The following is a 22,482-nucleotide window of genomic DNA, read 5'->3' as shown; positions in this document are numbered from 1 at the left end:
GCTAAGTATAATAATATTTTGTTAACGTTTGTTTTTTTTTTGTTATAAACTTTGACGTAGTCCCCCGACTCGATTGATTTCACTTGCATTTGTAGCTTGGCTTCAAGAAACTATAGACAATATACAATTTGTTTTACTGCTCATTCTTTCATACAATCCTTACACGGTTCATCTGTAAATCACGAACAATAGGGTTACCAACTGTTTCCTAGTTATTAATTCTTTGCCATTCAAGTTCCATTGAAAACACACTTTGAAGTTCTACGGCAGATAGTCATATAAAATACTGTGAATACAGAGTTAAAGCTTAAACCAGACTAAGGTAGGCCCAAAGTAAGTTCAAGACTTGACTTGAGGCACAAACTCAAAATTACTATATTTCACATGAGTACATATATAAAGATTAGCATCCAATACCTAAACAACAATCAAAGATCTATAAGACGCAGCTTTTAGTAAATCTAATTCAATTTGGATAATTTTGTAAACAACGTATTACAGGTATTGTGAAAAAGCACAATATGTCCCACTATTTATGCAAACATAATTAATTTAAATAAAATAATAATCAACCTATAACATTCTATCATTGCAGTTTAATAATTTTTAAAGTATCTGTTGTCGACCTACACGGCTTTCACTAGTTATTGGTCCTCTAATACCCGAGCCTGATAAAACCTAAATTGTCACGCGTTTTCGTCATGCTTTTGGTGCCGTGCTTATATTTTTTACACACAAGCGACAACACGTTCAGCAACTTGAGTATATTTATTATTGTTTTAATTTATAAGCATATATATTTTTTGAAATAAATTAATACATTATTTAAAACTTTATAAATAAATTGTTTTCAAATAAAATGATACCTCTGATCTCTCGATATTTCGCATTAGTACATTTGCCCTCAAATAGGCCTGAAGCCGCAAATAGGAACTTGCCTGCTGAAATTTGCACTAAAAATCAAATGAACTTATGTGGTCTTTGTTCTCTGGCCAATTCTCATTTCATTATCTCATCCAGTCGGCTTCCGTTATGTAATGGATAACATTTTATTTTCACTAGTTTAGGCAGACAGTCCTCTACATACGTACATACTACTACTAGATCTTTGTGTACTTAACACAAAGATCTAGATCTTTGTGTTCTTGTTGATCTTTGGTAAACAAAGCCAAAAATCTCAAAAAGACTGGAAGATCATTTTCAGCTGTATAGCTTAATGATGAAATTGAGATTCAAATATTGCCAGGTTGCAAGCCTAAAAAGGAATCCTTAGTTTATCAGCCTTTGCCTTAATTGATTTTAGCAATCTGCACAGGAAGAAAAGCAGCTAGCACACACACGTACATATTTCAAAATTATTAAAGTTACAAGAAGATAATAAACATGATTTTCAACTAACAGACACAATAACAGATAACCCGCAGGACGTCTGTCAAATCAATATAATAAATAGCATATCCTCAAGAAATATTGATGGCAATGTTTCAACATCATGATAAGTGCTAAAATATTTATGCGAGCGTTAAACGATTGGCTTCACAGTGGGCGTCGACCTACCACTCTGACTTTATCCATGTCAATACGTAAAATATTGTCACTTCAATAATATTTTAAACCGTTCTTGGTTTAGGTGTTTGCCGGAGACAGTTAAGCACACACTTACCCAAAAAACAGTGAAAAAGAAAAGTAAATAGCGCGCGCTCGTAATATTTGAAATGTGTAACATGTGAAGAGTCATCGAATGAGTTAGCAGTTAACAATTTTATGGTGATCTGTACAAAAATTCTACGAAAATGTATGTATATGTCTTGAGAATTATTTAAGTAGAATAGTATAAAAATCAATTGATATAAGTGCAGTGTGGTTCCAGGCACCAATATTAAAAAAGAATAGAGCAAACGATATACACGTGGTAATATGTATATGATATAAGTTTCAACTTGTTGGAGGATTTTAACTGTACTTACGGTTGATTGATTCAATATTATATTGTGGAACCCTTCCTCTATTCATTAAAAATATCTGATGACCCGGAGTACTAATTATGCTTCTAAGAAATAATAAGTAGCGCTATTGAGGAAATCATGTGAACTTAGTGAAACCGAACATCGAACAATGACGTTATATTTTTGCATCGCAGTAAAGGCTTTCACTCTATTATATTTTTATCACGATTTTCACTACTTTCATTCAGATGTCATAAAATGTAACTTTAATAGGTATCCTAGTTCTTATTGGGTAACAATTGGCCGATTAGATACGCTGGTGTTTATTTGAGTATGAACTAACGTAGTTTTATTGGGTATACCGATTTTTTATAAAATCATCGATCAAATAAAGTATATATAAATATTTAAGAAATATATACTTTACCTGATTGAACTTCTTTATACATAGCTAAAATCTTTATATTTATCGTATGTAGAGCACTTGTCTATTATAATAAGACATGTCTAAATGTTACACTCAAACAAATACTATAATACAATAGGTGCTTATGTAAAGAGAAAGGATTTAACATTAAACAACCCTATATGTCACATAGTTAAGCTTTAAAAGTTAAGTCGAAATAGTAATTATGGATTGTCTAATAGGGTTTTTAATGGATATTTCTACAAATCTTAAATAAGGGTATTTTTCTGGGTATTGGGTGCACTTCTATTTTTTCTGCAACATTACAATTACTCTTGTATTTCGATCGACCTACCTGGATGCAATTTCACATAACTTACACATGTCATAATCTCGCCATTTGAAAATATCAACACACTTGTGTGAAAATTAGAGATTGGTATTCACAAGTGTGAAATCTGACCATTGGACGTAAACTGGGCATATTGATAGAAAAAGACACTATGATGTAGGTACATATTGATTTAGATTTACTTACTCATGATTTTTACGCTGGAAACTTCCCAGCACTTTTTTAGGTTCTAACTTAGGTACATTGCATAATTACCTCAATAACAAAAGATATAAAACCTTTTATAGAATTTCTAGCGTATCTATAGTATGTTTCTCATTATTTGTATTTCTCTTAATATTAAGGTACTTTAAGCAAGTAACCTACCTTAAGTTTGATAATCCTACAAAAAATAATTACGCTACAATTTTTTTATGAGGTTTATCTCTATGCAAGTAAATTATCTCTAAAAAAATCATACCTTCATTGAATTGTTACAGATAGTTAAAGCAATGCGGGCCGGATGGCGTGGCGCGGGGTGACATGGCCATAGCCCTGGTGTTCCTCCTGGCTACGGTGACCGCCGCGCGCCTCGGGGACCTCGCGAGGAGAGACAGCGGCGATGTCTTCACGATCACTGGTTAGTTGCTGAGGTACGGTGGTGGCGTCAGACGGGTCTATACAGGATTATAAAGCCTGACAGACTACCAGCTGTAGTATGTTGCTCTGTTGTACGAGTTCCTCCTGGCAACAGTAACCGCAGCGCCTCGGGGACCTCGCGAGGAGAGACAGCGGCGATGTCTTCACGATCACTGGTTAGTTGCTGAGGTATAGTGGTGGTTACACGTCTGGCCAACTATTCCCCCGACACCCATGGGTCTACCAACATTCCTGTTTTACGAACCGACTGCCTACAAAATTTCTTTGATATCCGGCTGACGATACACGATACGCCTCGTTTACACATATTATGTCATTGCCGAATTTAAACTGATCTCTCTACAGGATTATGAAGACACTCCTGGCTACTGTTTCCGCCACACTCTGGAAGTTATTTAGTAGAAAAGAATTTAAGTCAGATACTAAATAAAAATCCCTTAATATCGGTAAATGTTGACTATGCAGTTGCAGATGTAATTTACATTCACATTTAGTGGTACATTTTTATTATTACATACACAATTATATATAATGCATACACAAATTTTGAAATTATGCGTCTAGTAAAGTATGATCGATACCTACATATATTAAAATGCTGCCAATGCTACTTACAATAACCTTTGGGTACTGTTACACCCTCCTTTGATAAATGAATTAAATTATAAGGCCTTAAGGTAGGTTCTATGCTAATTAGGCGATGAATATCGTGGGAACAGATTAATCAGGAATCTGTACTTATCTTCCATAACTTAATTAATGATTTAGGAAATTGCGGTTTTCGATTGAAGTTTGATGTATGGTTTCGCTAACACACTTGGAAACCATTATTTATGTCTAATTAAAGGTACCTATGTCAAACAATTTAATATGATCAGTAAGAATCACTTCATTTACCGAAGTATTTACTATATTTTATTTGAAATTAGTGTTTAGGCTTCGACTACTATTATCACCATCTAAAGGGTTGATGGAAAGTACCTAAAATTTAATCACCAGGAATTTGTAGTAGATATCTAAAGTTTTTATAGCTGATTTTTCAATTCGAAATCTAAAAAAAACCATTTAGCTTTTGCATCAAGATTTACCATCTCCAAACTATTTAATTTTATAGTATGTTGTAGTAGTATTTTATACACTTATTAATTGATTATCACATTCACCTACGTACTTATGTACAGGAAGCACGTAGTTTTAAGTATTTACCTACACAGGCTTATAAACTTGACAGACTCTTCTTGTAGGCGATGGGCTAACCTGTCATATTTGAATCTGAATTTCTATATAGGAATAACAGGATGACTAGGATATGTGTATGACATGTACATATATATTTGTATCTATGTACGGAAAAAATGCAAATTTCAATTATATATATAAACAAACCTTATTTTGAATATATCCTTAAATATATTTCAGGTGACTCATGCGGAGCGGCCCAATGCGCAGAACACGGAGCGGGTGTACACGAGCCCGGCGCTTGCGCGTGCGCATGTCCGCAACGCGCGCCGCTCTTCAGGGAAGACCGGGAGCTTTGCGTTGATGATCTGCCCGGTATGAAATTGAGAATCCATTTACATGCAGTCATCAAAATGTTGCATCGTTGAGTAATCTCATCATAACACAAGTCTTGAACTTACTTTGGGATGAAATCATTATCAGGGTGATTTCTCTAATTTACTCAGTGTACTTTCTATAAGACCATATATTCATAAAACTAGCTCTAAAGATAAGTTAACTGGTTGGTCAACTCTTTGTGCATCAACTTAGTACAAACGCAAGTGTAGGTGCGTTGTCTATCCGGATATGTTATTAAGAGATTGTTTTTTATAATTTCATATATTTAATAATATAGCCAAATTGTATCCAAAATAGGGTAGCCAAATATACCTATAAAAAGGGATTCTTTGATGTCCATATTGACAAATATCAATTCCTAAAATAGTTGTTTAGTTATACTAACCTCTTGATATCTAATTGATGTTTTGCTACGTGAGCGATTAGCCAACTAGGCATATTGCCGAATAGACGTTTTGCTTTGTCGGGCATTTAGTTACTTAGACTTTATAGACGATTTTAGACCTGCTGAAAGAACTAAAAAGTTTTTTCCAATCTGTAGGTAAGTGATTAGTTTCACACCGTTGCGTTCTGGCCTTGTAAGTATAGAATGGGAAGACGCAACGTAACATTTTTAGGTCCTATACGTTTGATATATCTTTATCGTAATAAGGTTCTTTGTCTATACTTTTAGTAGCTCAATTATGTTGACATACATATGGTAGGGTTCTGAAGCGTTTCTGCCAAGGATGCAGCCGGGTATTTATTCATTAATCACGTTTTTATCCCTAATAGCGTAGAAAAAAAGAAAAAGCTAAAAGTCTCGATTTTTCGAGACTTTTGGCTTTTTCTTTTTTTCTTTTAAAATTAAAAGGGAAAAATTTAAAGGCCACGTTCAGCTGAATGGTTTAAAAATGGAATTGAGATTCAATAGTGACATGTTGCACTAGCTCATAACGGTATGTATAGTAGCAGCGAAGCAAATCAAAATACCAATTTCCTTCTATATATTAAAGTGCTAATAATTTACCTTCAATATTTGTCGTCCCTACCTAAACAGGTGCCATGCGCAACGCAACCTCTTGAGACGATGATAGCGCGTGTTTTTGTTCAGTAATTACAAAAAACATACCTACGTTACACAAAAACCTGCAATGAAATATTTTTTTATATACCTACTTAGGTATTAGCTTAGGTAAAAGCTGTTAACCGAATGCCTTGTAATTTCAATTATCATCATAATAAGAACTTCTTTACAATAGATATTTATTCGAGCAAAATACATTAAGTAGTCACTGCATGTTTTGTATAAGGATCTGCATAAACCCCATAAAAAGACTTTCATTTATTTTATGTGTAGTCAATGTGCGTAGTTATAATACTTTTTACTGCAACCTGCTGACCGAGGTTGAAGTCTTAGTAGTCTATCACTTTAATTTGCTACACATGTGTATTCAGAATAACCATCGTATTTCAATAAAGAGCGATGAGTTGAAAGTCTAGAAATGAAATATTAACAGTACCTATATTGAAATATTATCTGCAATATCATCCAAATGTTCAATGCAAATTAATCTTTTTATAAGTACTGACATAGGTAGTGCTTGAGAAGTTCTTAACAAATAAATATTGTTAATAATTTCATTTTTATTTTAAGAACTTGTTGTAATAGCGGCAACGGAAATACATAATTTGTGAAAATTTCAGCTTTCTAGCTATCACGGGTGACAGGCAGACAGTTGAGGCTTATATTGTAATAGAGTCCCATTTTTATGTATGGAACCCTAAAAAGATGTGTTTCAATTATTCCTTCAAGCATCAAAATTCCTTAGTTCTTCCAAATTGAGGATTCCGTTACGCACAGCCAGCAACACTGAACAAAAGTACCCTATTCTATTTCGCTTGAACCATAAAATATCATTTTAAGTACGCACTTGGCTGTTTCCTGTGCGGCCATACGCATCTAGTCGACAAGTTTATACGCTTTTCTTCATAAATGAATAGTTTAGTAAGCAAAGCCAAGTATTAATTTGTTTTGCCATTTGTTTTCTAGGAACAACGTGGCTACAATATATAAATTTGTTTATTTGTTTTAAACTTTATTCAGCCTTAGGCTACACTAGATATACAAGAAATTTTGGTGAATCCATAGCTAAAGTCATGTTTGTTTGTTTGTTTGTAATATCTTTATTGCATAGAAATTTACACAGTAACAAGAAAAAAGTACAAAGTTATAAAATAAACAAATCACTAGCAATGGCGGACTTATCCCATAAAGGGATCTCTTCCAGTCAACCGGCAAAACAATAAAGGAACTAGATAATTCAGTAAAAAGCGGCAAGTCACTGTGTTTTTAGCAACAATATAATAATATACTAACAGAAATACATATAATAGACATATACCTATCCAATAAATATATATGTATAAACTTATTAATAAATAAACATACATAAACTAAGATAAATTGCCTGACGTTCGATCTAGGTGCTCAACTGGACAGGAACTTAAATACATTATTTTTAAATATGTTGAGGGTCTGTGCTTTTTTAGTGTCCAAGGGGAGAGAATTCCAAAGCTTTGCAGCCTTTACGGAGAAAGATTTAGAGTAGGAATGGGAAGAGTGTAAAGGAACACATAGAAGAAGTTTATTGTAGGATCTTAGACGATTGTCCGGTTCGCGAAAAGAGAATTTTTCGTGAAGATACGATCGAGGGGAAAGATCGATTGAAAAGAACATTAAAGAGCAGAGAAAGAATATGGAGATTTCGGCGAGCTCTGATAGGCAACCAGTTCAGTTGATCACGAAATTTCGAAATATGATCGTATTTCCGGAGACCGAAAATATATCTTATACAAACATTTTGTAAACGGTCGAGTTTATTGAGAAGTTCTTCAGACGGATCCAAATAGACTATGTCAGCGTAATCAAGATGAGGTAGCAAGAGTGAGCTAGCCAACATAATTTTAGTTTTAAGAGGCAAGAAGTTTTGAAGTCGTTTCAAGGCGTGTAGTGAGTAGAAAATCTTTCGACTTACGTCATTGATTTGAGGGGCCCACGATAAAGTCTGATCAAATATGATACCCAAATTTTTTACTTTATTAGTAAAAGGGATAATTTCACCATTGAGTGAAATGTTGGGTACCAAGAATAAATTTAATCTACTAATAAAATGAGGGCTACCGATAATAATTGCCTGAGATTTGTTCGCGTTTATCGTAAGTCCAAAATTCCGAGCCCAATTCGCAATTGAAATAAGGTCTGCGTTGATAACGCCGACAGCATTGTGGAATTCATCAAGTGGGGCAGCTGCATAAATTTGGAGATCATCAGCGTAAAGATGAAAAGAGGAGGATAAAAGGGCCGTTATTCCATCTATAAAAATAGAAAAAAGTATGGGAGAAAGAACTCCTCCTTGTGGTACACCAGCAGCGAGCCCACACCAGTCAGAACTAATCTGGTTGGCGTAAACTTTCTGATGGCGACCCTAAAGATAGGAGCGGAACCACAGAAGACAAGATGAAGAAACTTTTAAAGAACCCAGAACAGCCAGCAGGATATCAAAATCAACTGAGTTGAAAGCATTAGAAAAGTCTAGGAGAACTAGGGCTGTGAGGCTCTTATTATCAATGTTTAAACGCAAGTCCTCCGTAATTTTTAGGAGAGCTGTGGTTGTACTATGGCCTACTCTAAAACCAGATTGGTAAGGACTCAGCAATCTATGCCTTATCAAGTGACTAGAGAATTGCCGCTGAACATGGTGTTCTAGGATTTTAGATAACAGTGGTAGGATAGAGATAGGACGGAAATGGGACAGTAGGGTTGGGTTAGATATTTTGGGAAGAGGAATAATGTGTGCTAATTTCCATGCAGACGGATATACTCCAGAACTCAAAGAAAAATTTATAATTGAAGCAAGATGGGGTGCGATTATCGATACAATTGGCTTGACCATGTTCAAAGTTATTCGGTCATAACCCATCGCGTTGGACCTAAGTTTGCCAACAAATTTGATCACCTCATCGGCAGTAATAGGGTCAAAGTCAAAAAAAGGGCAGTCAGGAGTAGGTCTTGCAGCAAGTTGAGTAAGAGTTGCCTGCTTAATATTAGGTGTGAGATTTAAGGGAGGTGAGCAAAAATGATTATTGAGTTGATTTATGTCAACATTTATAATTGAAGGAGACGCTCGCTCGCCTACCCCAATGCTACGCAAGAACTTCCACAAATTGTTAGGTGGACATGAGTCGATGCTATCGTAGATATACTTTCGTCTTGCTTCTCTACACTGCTTGTTACAAAGATTCCGCAACACGATGTAATTTTCGCGATTAGTCTCACAGGGGTTTCTACGTCATTTTAGTATTTTCTGCCGGTCAATCAAAATATCAAAGGAATCGAAATGTCATTATTATGTTTTAATAATAAGGTTTAGCTTAATTTGTGTTTTTTTAAAGAATATAGTAATATATTTCTCATTTATTTTTTATTTTATTTTCAGAATGTTCTTTGGCAACATTCGGGACAGGTAGTGGAGTGCAGAAGATACCTTTCGTTTATTTACCCCTAAAAGGACAAATTATTCATCCTTCGAAAGAAATTACTTTTAAAGGTACTTAATTCAAATATAAAAACAACAATACGTTGTTTTTTTAAACTTATTGTCATTAAGCCTTCTTCTAAGATATTAGAACTAAATACTTAGATAGAACTAGGTAGTGAGATATTCCTAGAGAGATACCACACTACCAGTTAACTTAATGACTATGGTGTTTTCTACAAATAAGAATGTCAAGTAAGCATAGATAGTTACACAAACGATCGTAAGGATAGCAGATAACTTCACAGCATGTAACCATCACACATGCTATCATGATTCCGAGCTCAGAAGTTAACAACACTGTGAGAGCCAAAGAACTGCGAGGATTCCTCTATTTTTTGAGGCCAACCCAAATAATATATTATTATAGCGTATATAGATAGTCATACTAATGTCTTGACAACGTCAAAAAAAACAACTTCAAATGGGTAACCTCCTTGTCCAAATTTAAGAGCAAAGTCGCACACATTCTTATGCATATTTTTCCAATCAGTATATTTCCTTTTTGTATGTACAGATGGAATAATGATTGTATTCAAATATATGGGGAAAAATACTCTTTTCAGATGTAAAGACGCCAATATGCGCAGTGTCTGGGGCACAGTTCCTGACTCGCAAAGGCTTCCTGGATCTCCGGAACACTCTCGATGCAGATGTTCCCTTCAATTTGTTCCGAGACGAGGGCAGAACTTTCCTTCAAGTAAGTGCAGCTTCATAAAAATAAAATTATTTTATGACCCCAATTTTCTAATTTTATGGGACAAGTGAAAAACAAAAATAATAGTGATAAATTGCGTTATTGCTAGTCAAAGTTTCTTTATTTAAATTTTATCGCATGTAGCCCGACATACCCTTTTTTGTCTTTGTAGACAACCAAATTCCAACAATGGTTTCAAAATTACGGGCACATGACATTTATTTGAATTTCTTTTTCTTCAAGTGGAGCGGCGAGGACGATGTGCGTGCTCGCATGACAGGCCGTGTGATGGTGGTCCGTCTGCTTTGTCGCGACGTGTCGGCCACTCCAGCCTCTCCTCTAGATTTAAGAGGAGTCTTCACGCCGTGTGTTGCGTTTAGGGTACAAGGCTCGCCACCAAAACAGGCTTCTAGTGAGTAGATCCTTATTAGGCAAGCTATTAAAGAGAGATTACATTTTGATCGTAATCTTGTCATCAAACCGCAATAGCGAAATATACATTGCCATAGACAAAAGACAAATTTGCTCAAATTTCGTTTTAATAATTTTGTTTGTTTTTTGTTATATAAAAAAATATCATTGAAAAATATAATGTTGTTATGGACTTTATATATTAACATGATTTTGTTTTAGACAATAAAGATAATTTGTTTTTTAATGTAAAATTTTCAGATATAACCGAAGTACAGTTCGCACCTAACGCTCAAACATCAGAAGTGGTCACCTCAACAGGGCTGAGTGTCACTGAATATGTTGCCATTGGAATTAGTTCCCTGCTCCTCGGCCTAATTTATGTTGCGTCTGTTTTCCTTTTTCTACACATCAGAAAGCGTAGAAAAGCTGCATCCGAAAATGGTGGCATCAACAGATTCAAAGGCTTGAAAAAGAAAGACGGCTCAGTGATAACTGAACGAGATATAATCCGTATAAATAATGAAAGACCCCTAAGTAAAGCATTAGGACAAGACGATGGTATCATCAAGAAAAATCCGTTGCTGGCCATTACAAGACAATTTCATGAAACCAAATCTTTCTCATGCGATTCGGGAAGCAATATTTCCGATTCTGAAGACTTAGCTGAAAGCAGTTCAAGAAGTGAAGACCACATTTACAATGTAAGAATTTTATACTGTTTCTTTGATTCCAAATAAAAGGAATAAACATTAATTAAATAAACAATTTTAAATATTTCAGAGCCAAGTTACATCAGCAGTCGTACATCTGCACCAAGAAGAATCAAAAAATCAGAGAGACAATTCTGAAATAAGTCATCGTGATGAATCAAACATTGAAAGACTTCCAGACGAACACGTATCTATAGTAGAAACAACAGACGATAGAGAAATAACACGACCAGTTGGAACGACCAGACGAAAGTTATACTTCAATCCCGCGTATTTTGAACCACATCTAATGGCAGTAAGTAAAACAGACTATTCAACAAAAAAAACTTACCACACGTTCATAATTTAATTTTAAAAAACCCCATACTTGTAAAAGTCATAAGATATATATTTATTATATAAAAATAACATATTTGACATTTATGTTTGACATATATTTCTACCACATTTTATAATTTTTTTTTTAATGTTGGAAGAAATTAATTAAAATTAAATATATTACAGGAACCTCCTGCAGCTGCATTAGAATTTCTTGAAAAAATTCGGGAAGTAATTGCTATAGCTAAACATAAAATGGCTTCTAAACGCTTTCAACCAGTTCTCAATGAAATACCTGAAGAAGAGACGTTTCCTTCAGCAGGTAATAGTATGGACATATATCAAGGTTTAGGAAGTCAAAGAAGTGGCAGCCTTGTAAGTCTAAAGAGAGAAAACAGTAGAAAAAAAATTGGAAATTGTGTTGGCTGTCCTGGTTGTCAGTCTAATAATGAGTCCGGGATGCACAATTTTATCAAATATGACGTTCGTGCGTGCACAAATTGCTTACATGGTAAAGGGGATAAACAGAATAGTATTAGAAAATGGTTAGAAAATATCCCAACGACAAAGACCTCACTAAATAATGATCTTCCACAAAATTCCAATCATAACAATATAATCAACTCTTTGATGTCCTTGCCTAATAATGATCGACAGAGAATCAGAAAACAGAACAGTTTTTCGAATACAAGTTCTCTGTATTTAAGGGATAATTCATCTAGACGTAAAAAATCATCAACTATGTCAGTTAAATCAGAACCAACCAGGAGGAATTACAATATTCCCCTACCTGAGTTTAACATGGAAGACTGCCAGCCAGATTATAATTACTTCTGTAAAACAGTTTCACGAATTGAAAATTTTAGAACTGCTAACTATGGTTACTATCAATCAGTCAGTCTTAGAAATAGCGCTCTAGCTAATCAAAGAAGGAATAAATACATAACAAACAAAAATGCATTGCCGGATATGGTAAACGACACGATAGCTTTAGATGAGTGCTCAAAAGTTTATCATCAGAGTAGTTCTGATGACGAAAGATTTAACAGGAACTCAGATTTAATAGAAAACCGTTATACAAGCCGTAGTTCTGAAAGTCCCATGTGCAATGATTATGAAACGGATAGTCTAGAAAGAAGTACACACCAAAAACGAATAAGTACACCCACTGAGTATCCTGACATTCCATCTTCTTCGCAAGCTAGTCCTAGCTTAAGCAATGCACTCCCTTTAGAAGAAGAACTAACAATGAGAAATTCTATTTATAAAAACTCAAGTAGTAATAGTAACACGCCTTCTCCACAGAGAGATATATGTATTGACCAAAATCATTACGAAGCCATTGTGAAACCTAATACTATAGAGCCACATGCGGACAACGACATAAAACATAATAGCGACTACAGTCTAGTAAGCGAAGTGTACGTAAATAATAATTATAATTTTGGAAGCGCGCCCACTTCTCCAAGTGGCTCTGAGTGTTCTATGGGAAGTAGGAAATTAGTTGCAAATATAAACAATAATGTCGAGGGAAAACCTGGCTGTCTTACTATAGAAGTAATCGATCCGCCTGAAAATTACATAAAAATTCATGAATCAGATGGTTTTGAACCAGATACACTTGATCGTAAACAACTAAAACACAAAGAAATTGAAGAAAATTTAACAACTTTGCATTTTTGTCGTTCAATTGATAATTTAGATACAAATTATTCACAACCCGGTCAGGCAATCCAACTAAGAAGCAGCGGGACATTCACAAAAATACAGGAAAAAGTTGAGTACTCTAAATTTAATAGCCTAAGAAACGAATTTGAAAATAAAAAAAATATGATTGACCGCCCAAAATTATCACCTAGCACATTTGAAAAATCAAAAGCTGAAATCGAAACCGATGATACTTTAGACGTAACAGAGGAATGGAACACGGAAGAGGGACGAATACTCACGTTAGAGCTCAGACATTCCAAAAGACAACGACAATGTACACCGCCGACTATCAAACAGCTAAAGAATCTAGCGCGACCCGATATTCTGCCTCCATTGCCACCAACGGAAGATAATCCAATTTATGAGCAACCAATATTTCCTCCAAAGAAAGTAGAAGTCGAAAATATTTTAACAGATACTCCACCAAAAAACGTGAGTGGCCGAAGTCTCAGTCCGAGAAAATATACGAAAAATGCGACATTTGAGTCGCCTTTCTACGTGAATTCCATTGAAAAAGAATATGGGCCTTCCTGCAGCCCATTGAGAGCTTCTGGTCATTTAACGTCCTCGGAGTACACAAACAATCCTCATTGTTCATCAAAATTGGGGAATGTAAGCAGGAATTCAAGCAGAAGACAATCACTGAAAAACAGTATAAACACAAATACATTTGTGAGAGGGCCAGCAAAAGAAGACCAATGCAAACCAAGGTTTAGAAGAAGGAAAGGTCAAAGCATTGAAGATTCAGGGTATTTAAGTAGTGATTCAACAAGTTCTCGACAAGTGCAAAGAAAATTGGTGATTCCTAAGATTGTTAGTGGTAGTGAAAGTGATGACACTGAAAACGAAGCTAGGAGTGAGTCAGGTGCTGAAAGTGTAGAAACTCATTCAGTGTATTTTGGTAGCTATAGAAAACCACAAATAGACGTTGAAAACTGTTTTAGACAGAGCAGTAGAAAAAATAAATATACTTAAGACTGCTTATAAAGCAATCTATATAGATTTTAAAAAACAGTGCAATAAATTACTGTGTGCAATAAAGGTGCAATAGATATTTTTATGTCTAATAAGTAATTCTTAAATAATTTAATCTTGTTTATAAGTAAATAACTAATGAGCCTTTTTTTGTAGAGAATTTGTTAAGATATAATTTAGACATAGTGAAAGGCCGGACGTGCAATGCAATTATAGGATAAAGATTATAGAATCATGTATACTAATATTAGACCACAGGTCAAGTACTGCCCAATGCAAATAAGATATTTTTGTAATTTCTATGAATATTTGTTTAGACTTTATATAAATAAATAAGAATGAGTCAGGCGGCAATAGTAGCTTCCTAGTACCTGACAAAAATAGTGCTCCAGAGAGGGATAAATATATAATAATCATCCCCTCTGTACGAACACATATAAAAAAGGTTAAGGCATTAAGACGTTGTTTGGGAACAAACAATCTAATATTTTTATTTGCATAGTTTTATGAGACTGTTTTTTAATGTTGTTTTCCTCGTAAAATTGGTGTAACCAATAGTTTAAAGGGCTATATAATTTTCAATTTAGTAGATAGGTATAGTACAATAATAATAAATTTATTTATGTTTGAATAACACAATCTATACCTAACATTCTTGGGTTGAAAATGAATGCCTTATATTCAAAAGATGTTTATAACGATTGTTTGTTACCAACAGTCATGGATTCTTTTTCGGTTGTGGTTTTATGATATTATTTATATTATATCACTGTAGATAGACAATTGCATATTATAGCTGATTTTGGTGCTAAGAATCGCAAAGTGGAGAACCGGGTACATTTATTTTAAAAAGACGCCACGGTCTTCTTTTTGCAAAAACGACATCTGTCTTACTCCTTCAGAGGGTAGGTATTAGGTATTATTAGATTTGATCTTAGACTGGTCTACTGAACAGAAAAAAGTTTTAAAACGAACAATGCACAATATGCACTATCTACCTGCATTAGGTACAACTTCATCGTCGTGTGATGTGTGGCTAACACTATAGCTATATGGTGGCAAATAAAATTCAACGCTTCGTTCTAAAATGCGCACACAGTTGTTAATCAAAAAAAATATGTTTTTTTTTAAATTAATTGTTAGGTTTTGTCTTTAATTTTCTCTTTTTGCTTTTGTTGTAAATAGACTAAATCGATGGAGTCGTGTGTGTTAGTGTTATCTATATATCTAATGTTAACATAACGTTTACGTTTTTGCAAAAAGTAAGACACCTATGTATAAAGTGTGCGTTGTACGAGTTTAACTCAATTAGTTAGTAGAATTTATTTATTTGTTGATTTAGAAGTTTGTTATGCATTGAACTAAGTTATTATAGGCAATACAATAATGCTCAAGATACACAAGTAGTAAATATTTACGTAATTGATTATTCAGCAAAATAGCTAATTTACCTATTAAGTTTTAGCAGCCAGTGTTTGTTAAGATAAATTTTAGTTTTGTACTTTTTTATAATTTTGTTTTTTTTTTTAATTTTTTAAGTATTTTATACTTTTTTAATTATACCAAAATACCATTATGATTACAGAAAACAAATTTATCTGGTCTTTACACTAGGATTCCCTGTATTGTGGATACTTTCCATTACCTACTTTTTGCAAAACATCACAAAACAAAATCGAATGTTATATGTGCTTAGGTAATTTTATTCCTATATTTTTATATTCCGATACATACAAATAAAATAGTTAAATACTTGAAACATTCTTTTTTATTTATTACATATATTAGTTTTATTTATGGCATGCAGAACTTTTGACAACACTATATCAACGTGATTTCAATGATTATACCAATTTGAACAAAGTTTAGCTTACATTATTACATTCATCACCAATTTATTTTCAATCAGGTGAACTAGATATATATGTTTGGATGTCGAGTTCAAATAAAAATTACAAGGATATTCCATATTCCTTGCTAACAAATTACAAAAAATATTTAAATATATTCATATGTTTCTCAAAATAATTTATATTTACAATTCTTCACTTTCATGGTCTAAAAAACTTTTGTTACATAAATATTTAATGCCTCTAGTCCCTTCTACCAACAATTCTTTTCTAAGTTCTTGATAAGTAGATGTACCTGCAGCATACAGATCTATCTCAGTACCTATTTTGCTTAGTACTTCCGGATCTCTGCTTTTATTCATATGGACGAGGCATGCATCTAGATGATCTTTGATCAAAGCAGTTTGATTTACCAAGGCGTATGCATAGTCTGTGTAGTCTAATTCTGGAGGAAAAGAGGCCAATTCTTCATTGTATTCCGTAAACTGATAAGTTTTGGCTACAACTTTGTAGTTCACACCAGTGATGATAATCTTATAAGGCACAGAATCGTGGACGATGTGATTGAATAGGAGGACTTGAGATGGAAACCTGAAATTAGACATGAATGAATGTCGACAGTATCATAATTGAATCAGACTTAAGCCAAGTTTATCGCATTGTCGTTTAGCGTAAATCCAACAGATACGAACACTATCCCACCACCTCCCATGGTTTTTCCAACCTTATGGTTATCAGAGCTGGATCATATCATAGTATCTATAGTACAGTATCATCATAGTAGAGATATGTTGCTCTCGTGTTTCCTTTCTCTAACATTGGGCGTAAAGAAAATATACCATCATCTAGATTCTTATTTCTTGTAGATTTTTAAGTAAAAGTCGTTCGTACTTTATTCACATTGCGAACTACAACTTTTTTGGAGTAAATACTCGTATGTTTCATTTTAGACACTTTTAAAATTACCTTGAATAAATGGACATATAATAACAACTCTCCATAGGATCTCTGGGATCTGAAAAAATACATGTGATCCCATTCAAAGGGTGATACGGTGAATTCCTAAATGCAATGACGTTGTCCTCATACAGTTTCATATTCAGATGCGAGGCTAATACTGCAGGTATGTGCAATTGCAACTCTGTCTCGTCTCTGTCCCTTATATACCTTAGTTTGAGATCTGTTCTTTCCGTTGTAGCAAGCAATGCAAGGATAACATGCTCATCTGAAATTCAGTTAAACTAAATAAATAACAATTATAATACAAATTACTAATTTGCCATTTCATTCTAGGTAAATCAATGATACAATATATGTATAACTAGCTGTGCCCGCGACACCGTCCGCGTGGAATAGTTATTTTGGGCATCATTGAAGCCCTCAAGGATGAATAAAATTCCGTTTTTTTTTCACATTTTCCATTATTTCTTTGCTCCTTATAGTTGTAATATGATGTTATTTACCCTAAAGCCTTCCTCGATAAATGGTGTATTCAACGCAAAAATATTTTTTTAATTCGAACCAGTAGTTACTGCGATTAGCGCGTTCAAACAAACACACAAACTCTTCAGCTTTATAATATTAGTATAGATAATACTTAGAACATCTAAGACACAGACTAATAAGAAAAAGTTTGTTTTTTCATCATGAACTGATTGGGGATTGCAACTAGTACCTACCGTTTAGAGATGTGGACACTACCACTACGCAAAATGGGACTTCCAAGTCGTAATACTTACCTATAACTTCAGTGGATAAGAGATCAAAATCTTTGCCCATCATGTCATTCATCGATATAGAAACAGTATCAAATGGCAATACATGACTGTTCCCAGCTCTCTGGTACACCATCACTCCACTGAACTCCACTTGGCTCACAACCATATCTTTTAAATCATAAAAATCAACAATTGCAACAACCGCTGTTTCTGCTTCCTCAATCATAAAGTCATACCTCTCATTCCAATGAGGAGATATTGGGAGTTTTACGAACAATTTAGTTTTGTAAACAATTGAAGGTTTGCTTTTGATATGAAGCAGCAGGTGGACTTCTTCTAAAGGCCTGGAAATAAATACATAGAAATTAATGCATCACAAAAATTGGGCTAGCCCAAATAATTCTCTTGTAATTATTAAGAATACTGTGTTTAAGAAAAATACAACAAAAAATTACCTATATAGGTACAATATTGATAATGAGGGTTGACATAATATTATCAATGTGCAAGTATAGTAAACTCCATTTAAACCAGCTGCTGAACTTAATGTTATTGGCATTCACAAACATTTATTTATAATTTCTTAATTCTTAATTTTTAGTTTAACAATGTGGTACCCTCCAGAAGGAAGTAATAAAAAAGTAGTAACTAGTCATACTTACTGCTCGTTTTCATTAAATATGTTCAAAATAATAACTACTTTGTTATTGCACAGCTTTATATAAGGATTATGTGTTTTTATTTTCAATGCTCCAGCCATCTACAAAATGTAACATATTGAATTATAAAAATGACAAAGTACAGTAGGCACAAGACAAGAGAAAATATTAAGGTCAAATGTAAAGTAACTCAAACTCTAAATGTAATGTTCTATCTAACAATAATTGACAGAATAATAACATGAGTGAATTCATAATTACTTCTTTATTGCCACTTTTGAACACAGATTCTTCCAAGTTAGGGTGAATTTTTTTATACATAGAAAAAGCAGCCAGTTGTCTCAAATTCTGATATTCCTTATAAATATTCTCATTACATTTGACAGTGTGTTTAGCTTCAATTAATTTCCGTTTAAGATCCGTCACTACAGTTGATGATCCTTCTTCAACTCTAAGATGAGACAAAAGACAAGCTTTATCACCCAACATTTCAAACTTTTCATCAAAAATTAAAGGAACAGCATCATTTTTTCGAATTACTATTAAACGAGCTTGACCACGGCAAAGCGAATCTTCTATTTCATACCTATCTACATTTTCAATCTTATGGTGAACTTTTGGCTTGTCTTTTCTGGATAATATTAAAATGTTATCATCAGCTATGATCACATAAAAGAGTTCGCATTCACTGTTCCTCTTGATATAAATATCTGTAGCTTTTGTTCCGATATTAAGGTCGCCGACTAATTCACGTCGGTAGAACTCTTTTACTTCTCCATTTTTTGTACAAACTATAATATCGATGCACTTGGAATCTCTTGGATGCTTATCGTAGTAAACGAAACAGGAGATTTCATTAATAATACTATGTGGCAGTGAACTAATTACGTCTAAACGAACGTTGTCTGGTAAATAATTCAACATACTGTATGTTTTCGATAACTCGGGCACACAATGAATAGAGCAGATTTATTAAATTGTCCGTAGGGTAACTACAGTTAACAGGATATTAGGAATACCGTCATGAAGATACCGATCACAGATATAAATATAATTATAATGATACCGATACCGGCCGGTCTTATTTATTGGTTTCAACCTGTTTTATAAATCAATGAATCAAATCAATCAATGCTCTCATTTTCAAAAACAAAAATTATAATTAGGGATGGCGACCTGAAATCAATTAATCAAAGAATCGATTTATCAATAATCAATTTTCTGAATTGATATGCAGTAATGAATCAATCCAGGGAATCGATGTTTCACCTTGAAAATCGTATTTCGAATTTTTTTGAGTTAAGATATGAAGCAATGGGAGCTTTTACTTTTTCATATAATAAATATGTACATTTTAAAAAGAATTAACATTTTATAAACGTTAAAATCTGTCTTATTCACAAAATACATATTAATAAAATTAAAATTTATTAATAATCATTATTAAAAAAGAGAAAAATTAAATTTTTTATAATTTAGAAATTATTCCCTCCTTTATAATTTATAAGTAAATCGTTTGTCCACGGCTACATTCCTAGTAGGCCGTTGCATTTTAAAAATATGTAAATGTTTAATTTCATATGATCTGACTTTGATATGGTAAATGATTGTTATTATCGAAACAAAAAACAAAAAACTGATTTTATTCGAAAGAGTTATTGTGATATCATTATAAATGCAATATTGAAAAAAAAACTTTCTTTTTCGAAATCAATCTTCTAGGTTTTATGTGAGTCGATATATCCTCCTTCGATTGGGATCGATCAAAAATTGTTTTTTTTTTTTTGGGAAAGAGTCGCCATCCTTAGTTACATTCAGTAATTGTACTGAGATTGTATTGTGATTGACAGTGACACCTCATACTTTTTTCACAAGACTGTTTTCAAGGAGACGAACGCCAGAGCTGTATAAAGGCTGAGGGATAATTTGTACCACTATTTCTAAAATTACAGTCAAAACACTTATGGGACCATATAATTATAAAGATAATATTGACATATATCGCCCTTGCCCGATAAAATGCAGTACACCCCTAAGAGTATCGCCTTGATTAAAATTTGTTTGGAACCAAAAATGGCGGCTTTACGTAGGGCTGTATAGTATTTACAAGTAACATAATACTACTCTGTCAAGAAAGTAGCAGGAAAAGATCAATAATACACAAACTGTTTGTTATTCATCCAAATTTATTTTATCACCTTCAAAATATGCTCCTTTAGAAACGATACACTTACGCCAACGAATAATCCAATCATCAAAACATTTTTTAAACGCTGTTTCCGGAATTGAGGTCAGTTCTCGCCGCGAATTCTCTTTTATGTCTTCTACCGATTGAAAACGGGTGCCACGAAGTGGTAATTTGAGTTTAGGAAAAAGAAAAAAGTCGGCTGGAGCCATATCTGGTGAATATGGTGGTTGCTCGATGGTATTTGTTGAGTGTTTGGTTAAAAATTCGTTCACAATGATGGCCTTGTGCGAAGGTGCATTATCATGGTGCAAAATCCAAGAATTTTCTTTCCACAAATCTGGCCTTTTTCGTCGGATTTGCTCTCTTAAACGCCGCATAACACTCAATAATATTCCTTATTTACCGTTTGACCTTCCGGCAAGAATTCCGAGTGCACAACACCGCGATAGTCAAAGAAAACAGTCAACATGACTTTGACTTTTGAACGACTTTGGCGTGGTTTTTTCGGTTTCGGTTCAGTTGGAAGGCGCCACTCCGAAGCTTGTTGACTAGTTTGCATGTCAAACTTGTAAACCCACGTCTCGTCACCAGTAACAATGCGTTTCATGAATGTTGGGCCGGAATTGACTCGTTCTAGCATGTCCTCAGCGACTCTCATGCGATTGAGTTTTTGAAAAAAAATCAGGTCTTTTGGGACTAGCCGAGCGGCAACATGTTTCATACCCAAATTATTAGTTAAAATGGTACGGATCGACTCGTGAGATACAGAAAGTTCGGTGGCTATCTCTCTCAAAGTTGAATGAGGATTTTCAGTCACTATTTCCTTCACTTTTGCGATGTTAACTTCAGTTGCAGACGTTGATGGCCTACCAGAGCGAGGCAAATCTTCCATCACATCTCGACCGCTTTTGAACGCTTTGTACCACTCATAAGCACGAGTTTTTGATAAAGTCGATTCACCGTAAGCCTTCTGTAACATTTCCAGTGACTCCGAACACGATATTCCATTGGCAATGCAAAATTTAAGACAAACTCTTTGTTCGATGTTTTTATCCATTATGAAATTAGCAATACACACTAGATATGATATAACTAAAAATAGCACTGTATTTAATGTAAACAACAGATGCAACTCAAACTCCGCGCCAAAATGGAAAACAGTTGTGCCAATCTAACAACAACAAAAAAAACAAAAATTTGAATTTGGAACCATAAATAAATAATCCATTCCCGATACTTTTCTGACTGAATGTATAGCCGCATTATAGTATTGATAGTTGCATTGCACGTGCCTTATGGTTTAGGCACTATAAAATAGGACCACTACATTTCTTTCTCATTCGGTTTTTTTTGTAATATTTGCTCTATATTAATATCGCTTAAAATTTTAGATGATATTTACTTGTATATTACCTTTCAAAATAAATAATTAAAAAACAAAAAGTGATCATTATTGGTAACTGCAACAAACGTTTCGGAAGATTCGGCACCCAGTACGAGTTCGCACCCTTTGGTGTCGAGACGAAACACTCGTGCCGTGTGGTTACCGGCACAAATAGAAAAAAGAATAGGACCTTTCCATCTCTTTCCCATGGATGTCGTAAAAGGCGACTGAGGGATAGGCTTGTAAGCTTGGGATTCTTCTTTTAGACGACAGGCTAGCAACCTGTCACTATTTGAATCTCAATCCTATCATTAAGCCAAACAGCTGAACGTGGCCTATCAGTTTTTTTTTAAGACTGTTA

General features: G+C 34.0%; 2 protein-coding genes across 3 annotated transcripts in view; one reads left to right on the top strand and one right to left on the bottom strand.

Annotated features, from left to right (window-relative positions):
• The window catches only part of LOC106132540 (uncharacterized), a 53,872-nt gene extending 37,828 nt beyond the window's left edge, over positions 1 to 16,044 (top strand). The window contains exons 3-10 of the mRNA XM_060949659.1: positions 3,184 to 3,323; positions 4,763 to 4,897; positions 9,400 to 9,510; positions 10,065 to 10,198; positions 10,439 to 10,607; positions 10,868 to 11,310; positions 11,390 to 11,614; positions 11,824 to 16,044. Of these exons, the coding sequence (XP_060805642.1) occupies positions 3,227 to 3,323; positions 4,763 to 4,897; positions 9,400 to 9,510; positions 10,065 to 10,198; positions 10,439 to 10,607; positions 10,868 to 11,310; positions 11,390 to 11,614; positions 11,824 to 14,322 (3,813 nt within the window). The 5' untranslated portion in view covers positions 3,184 to 3,226 and the 3' untranslated portion in view covers positions 14,323 to 16,044. The remainder of the gene's footprint in view (positions 1 to 3,183; positions 3,324 to 4,762; positions 4,898 to 9,399; positions 9,511 to 10,064; positions 10,199 to 10,438; positions 10,608 to 10,867; positions 11,311 to 11,389; positions 11,615 to 11,823) is intronic.
• A 28-nt stretch (positions 16,045 to 16,072) lies between these two features.
• Positions 16,073 to 19,726, bottom strand: LOC106132763 (uncharacterized). 2 transcript variants are annotated; one of them, XM_013332288.2, is made up of 6 exons: positions 19,136 to 19,726; positions 18,811 to 19,000; positions 18,553 to 18,650; positions 17,912 to 18,234; positions 17,139 to 17,397; positions 16,073 to 16,763 (listed from the first exon to the last, which is right to left on the bottom strand). In XM_013332288.2, the coding sequence occupies exons 1-6, from the start codon at positions 19,471 to 19,473 to the stop codon at positions 16,358 to 16,360; spliced, it is 1,614 nt and encodes a 537-aa protein (XP_013187742.2). In that variant the 5' UTR covers positions 19,474 to 19,726; the 3' UTR covers positions 16,073 to 16,357. The 2 variants fall into 2 exon arrangements, with proteins under 2 accessions (XP_013187742.2, XP_013187741.2); XM_013332287.2 differs by having other exon boundaries at positions 18,811 to 19,726.
• Between the last annotated feature and the right edge of the window lie 2,756 nt (positions 19,727 to 22,482).

The sequence above is a fragment of the Amyelois transitella genome, chromosome 19 (assembly GCF_032362555.1).
Source record: "Amyelois transitella isolate CPQ chromosome 19, ilAmyTran1.1, whole genome shotgun sequence".
Classification (NCBI taxonomy): domain Eukaryota; kingdom Metazoa; phylum Arthropoda; class Insecta; order Lepidoptera; family Pyralidae; genus Amyelois; species Amyelois transitella.
This window is presented reverse-complemented; position numbering and strand designations above follow the sequence as displayed.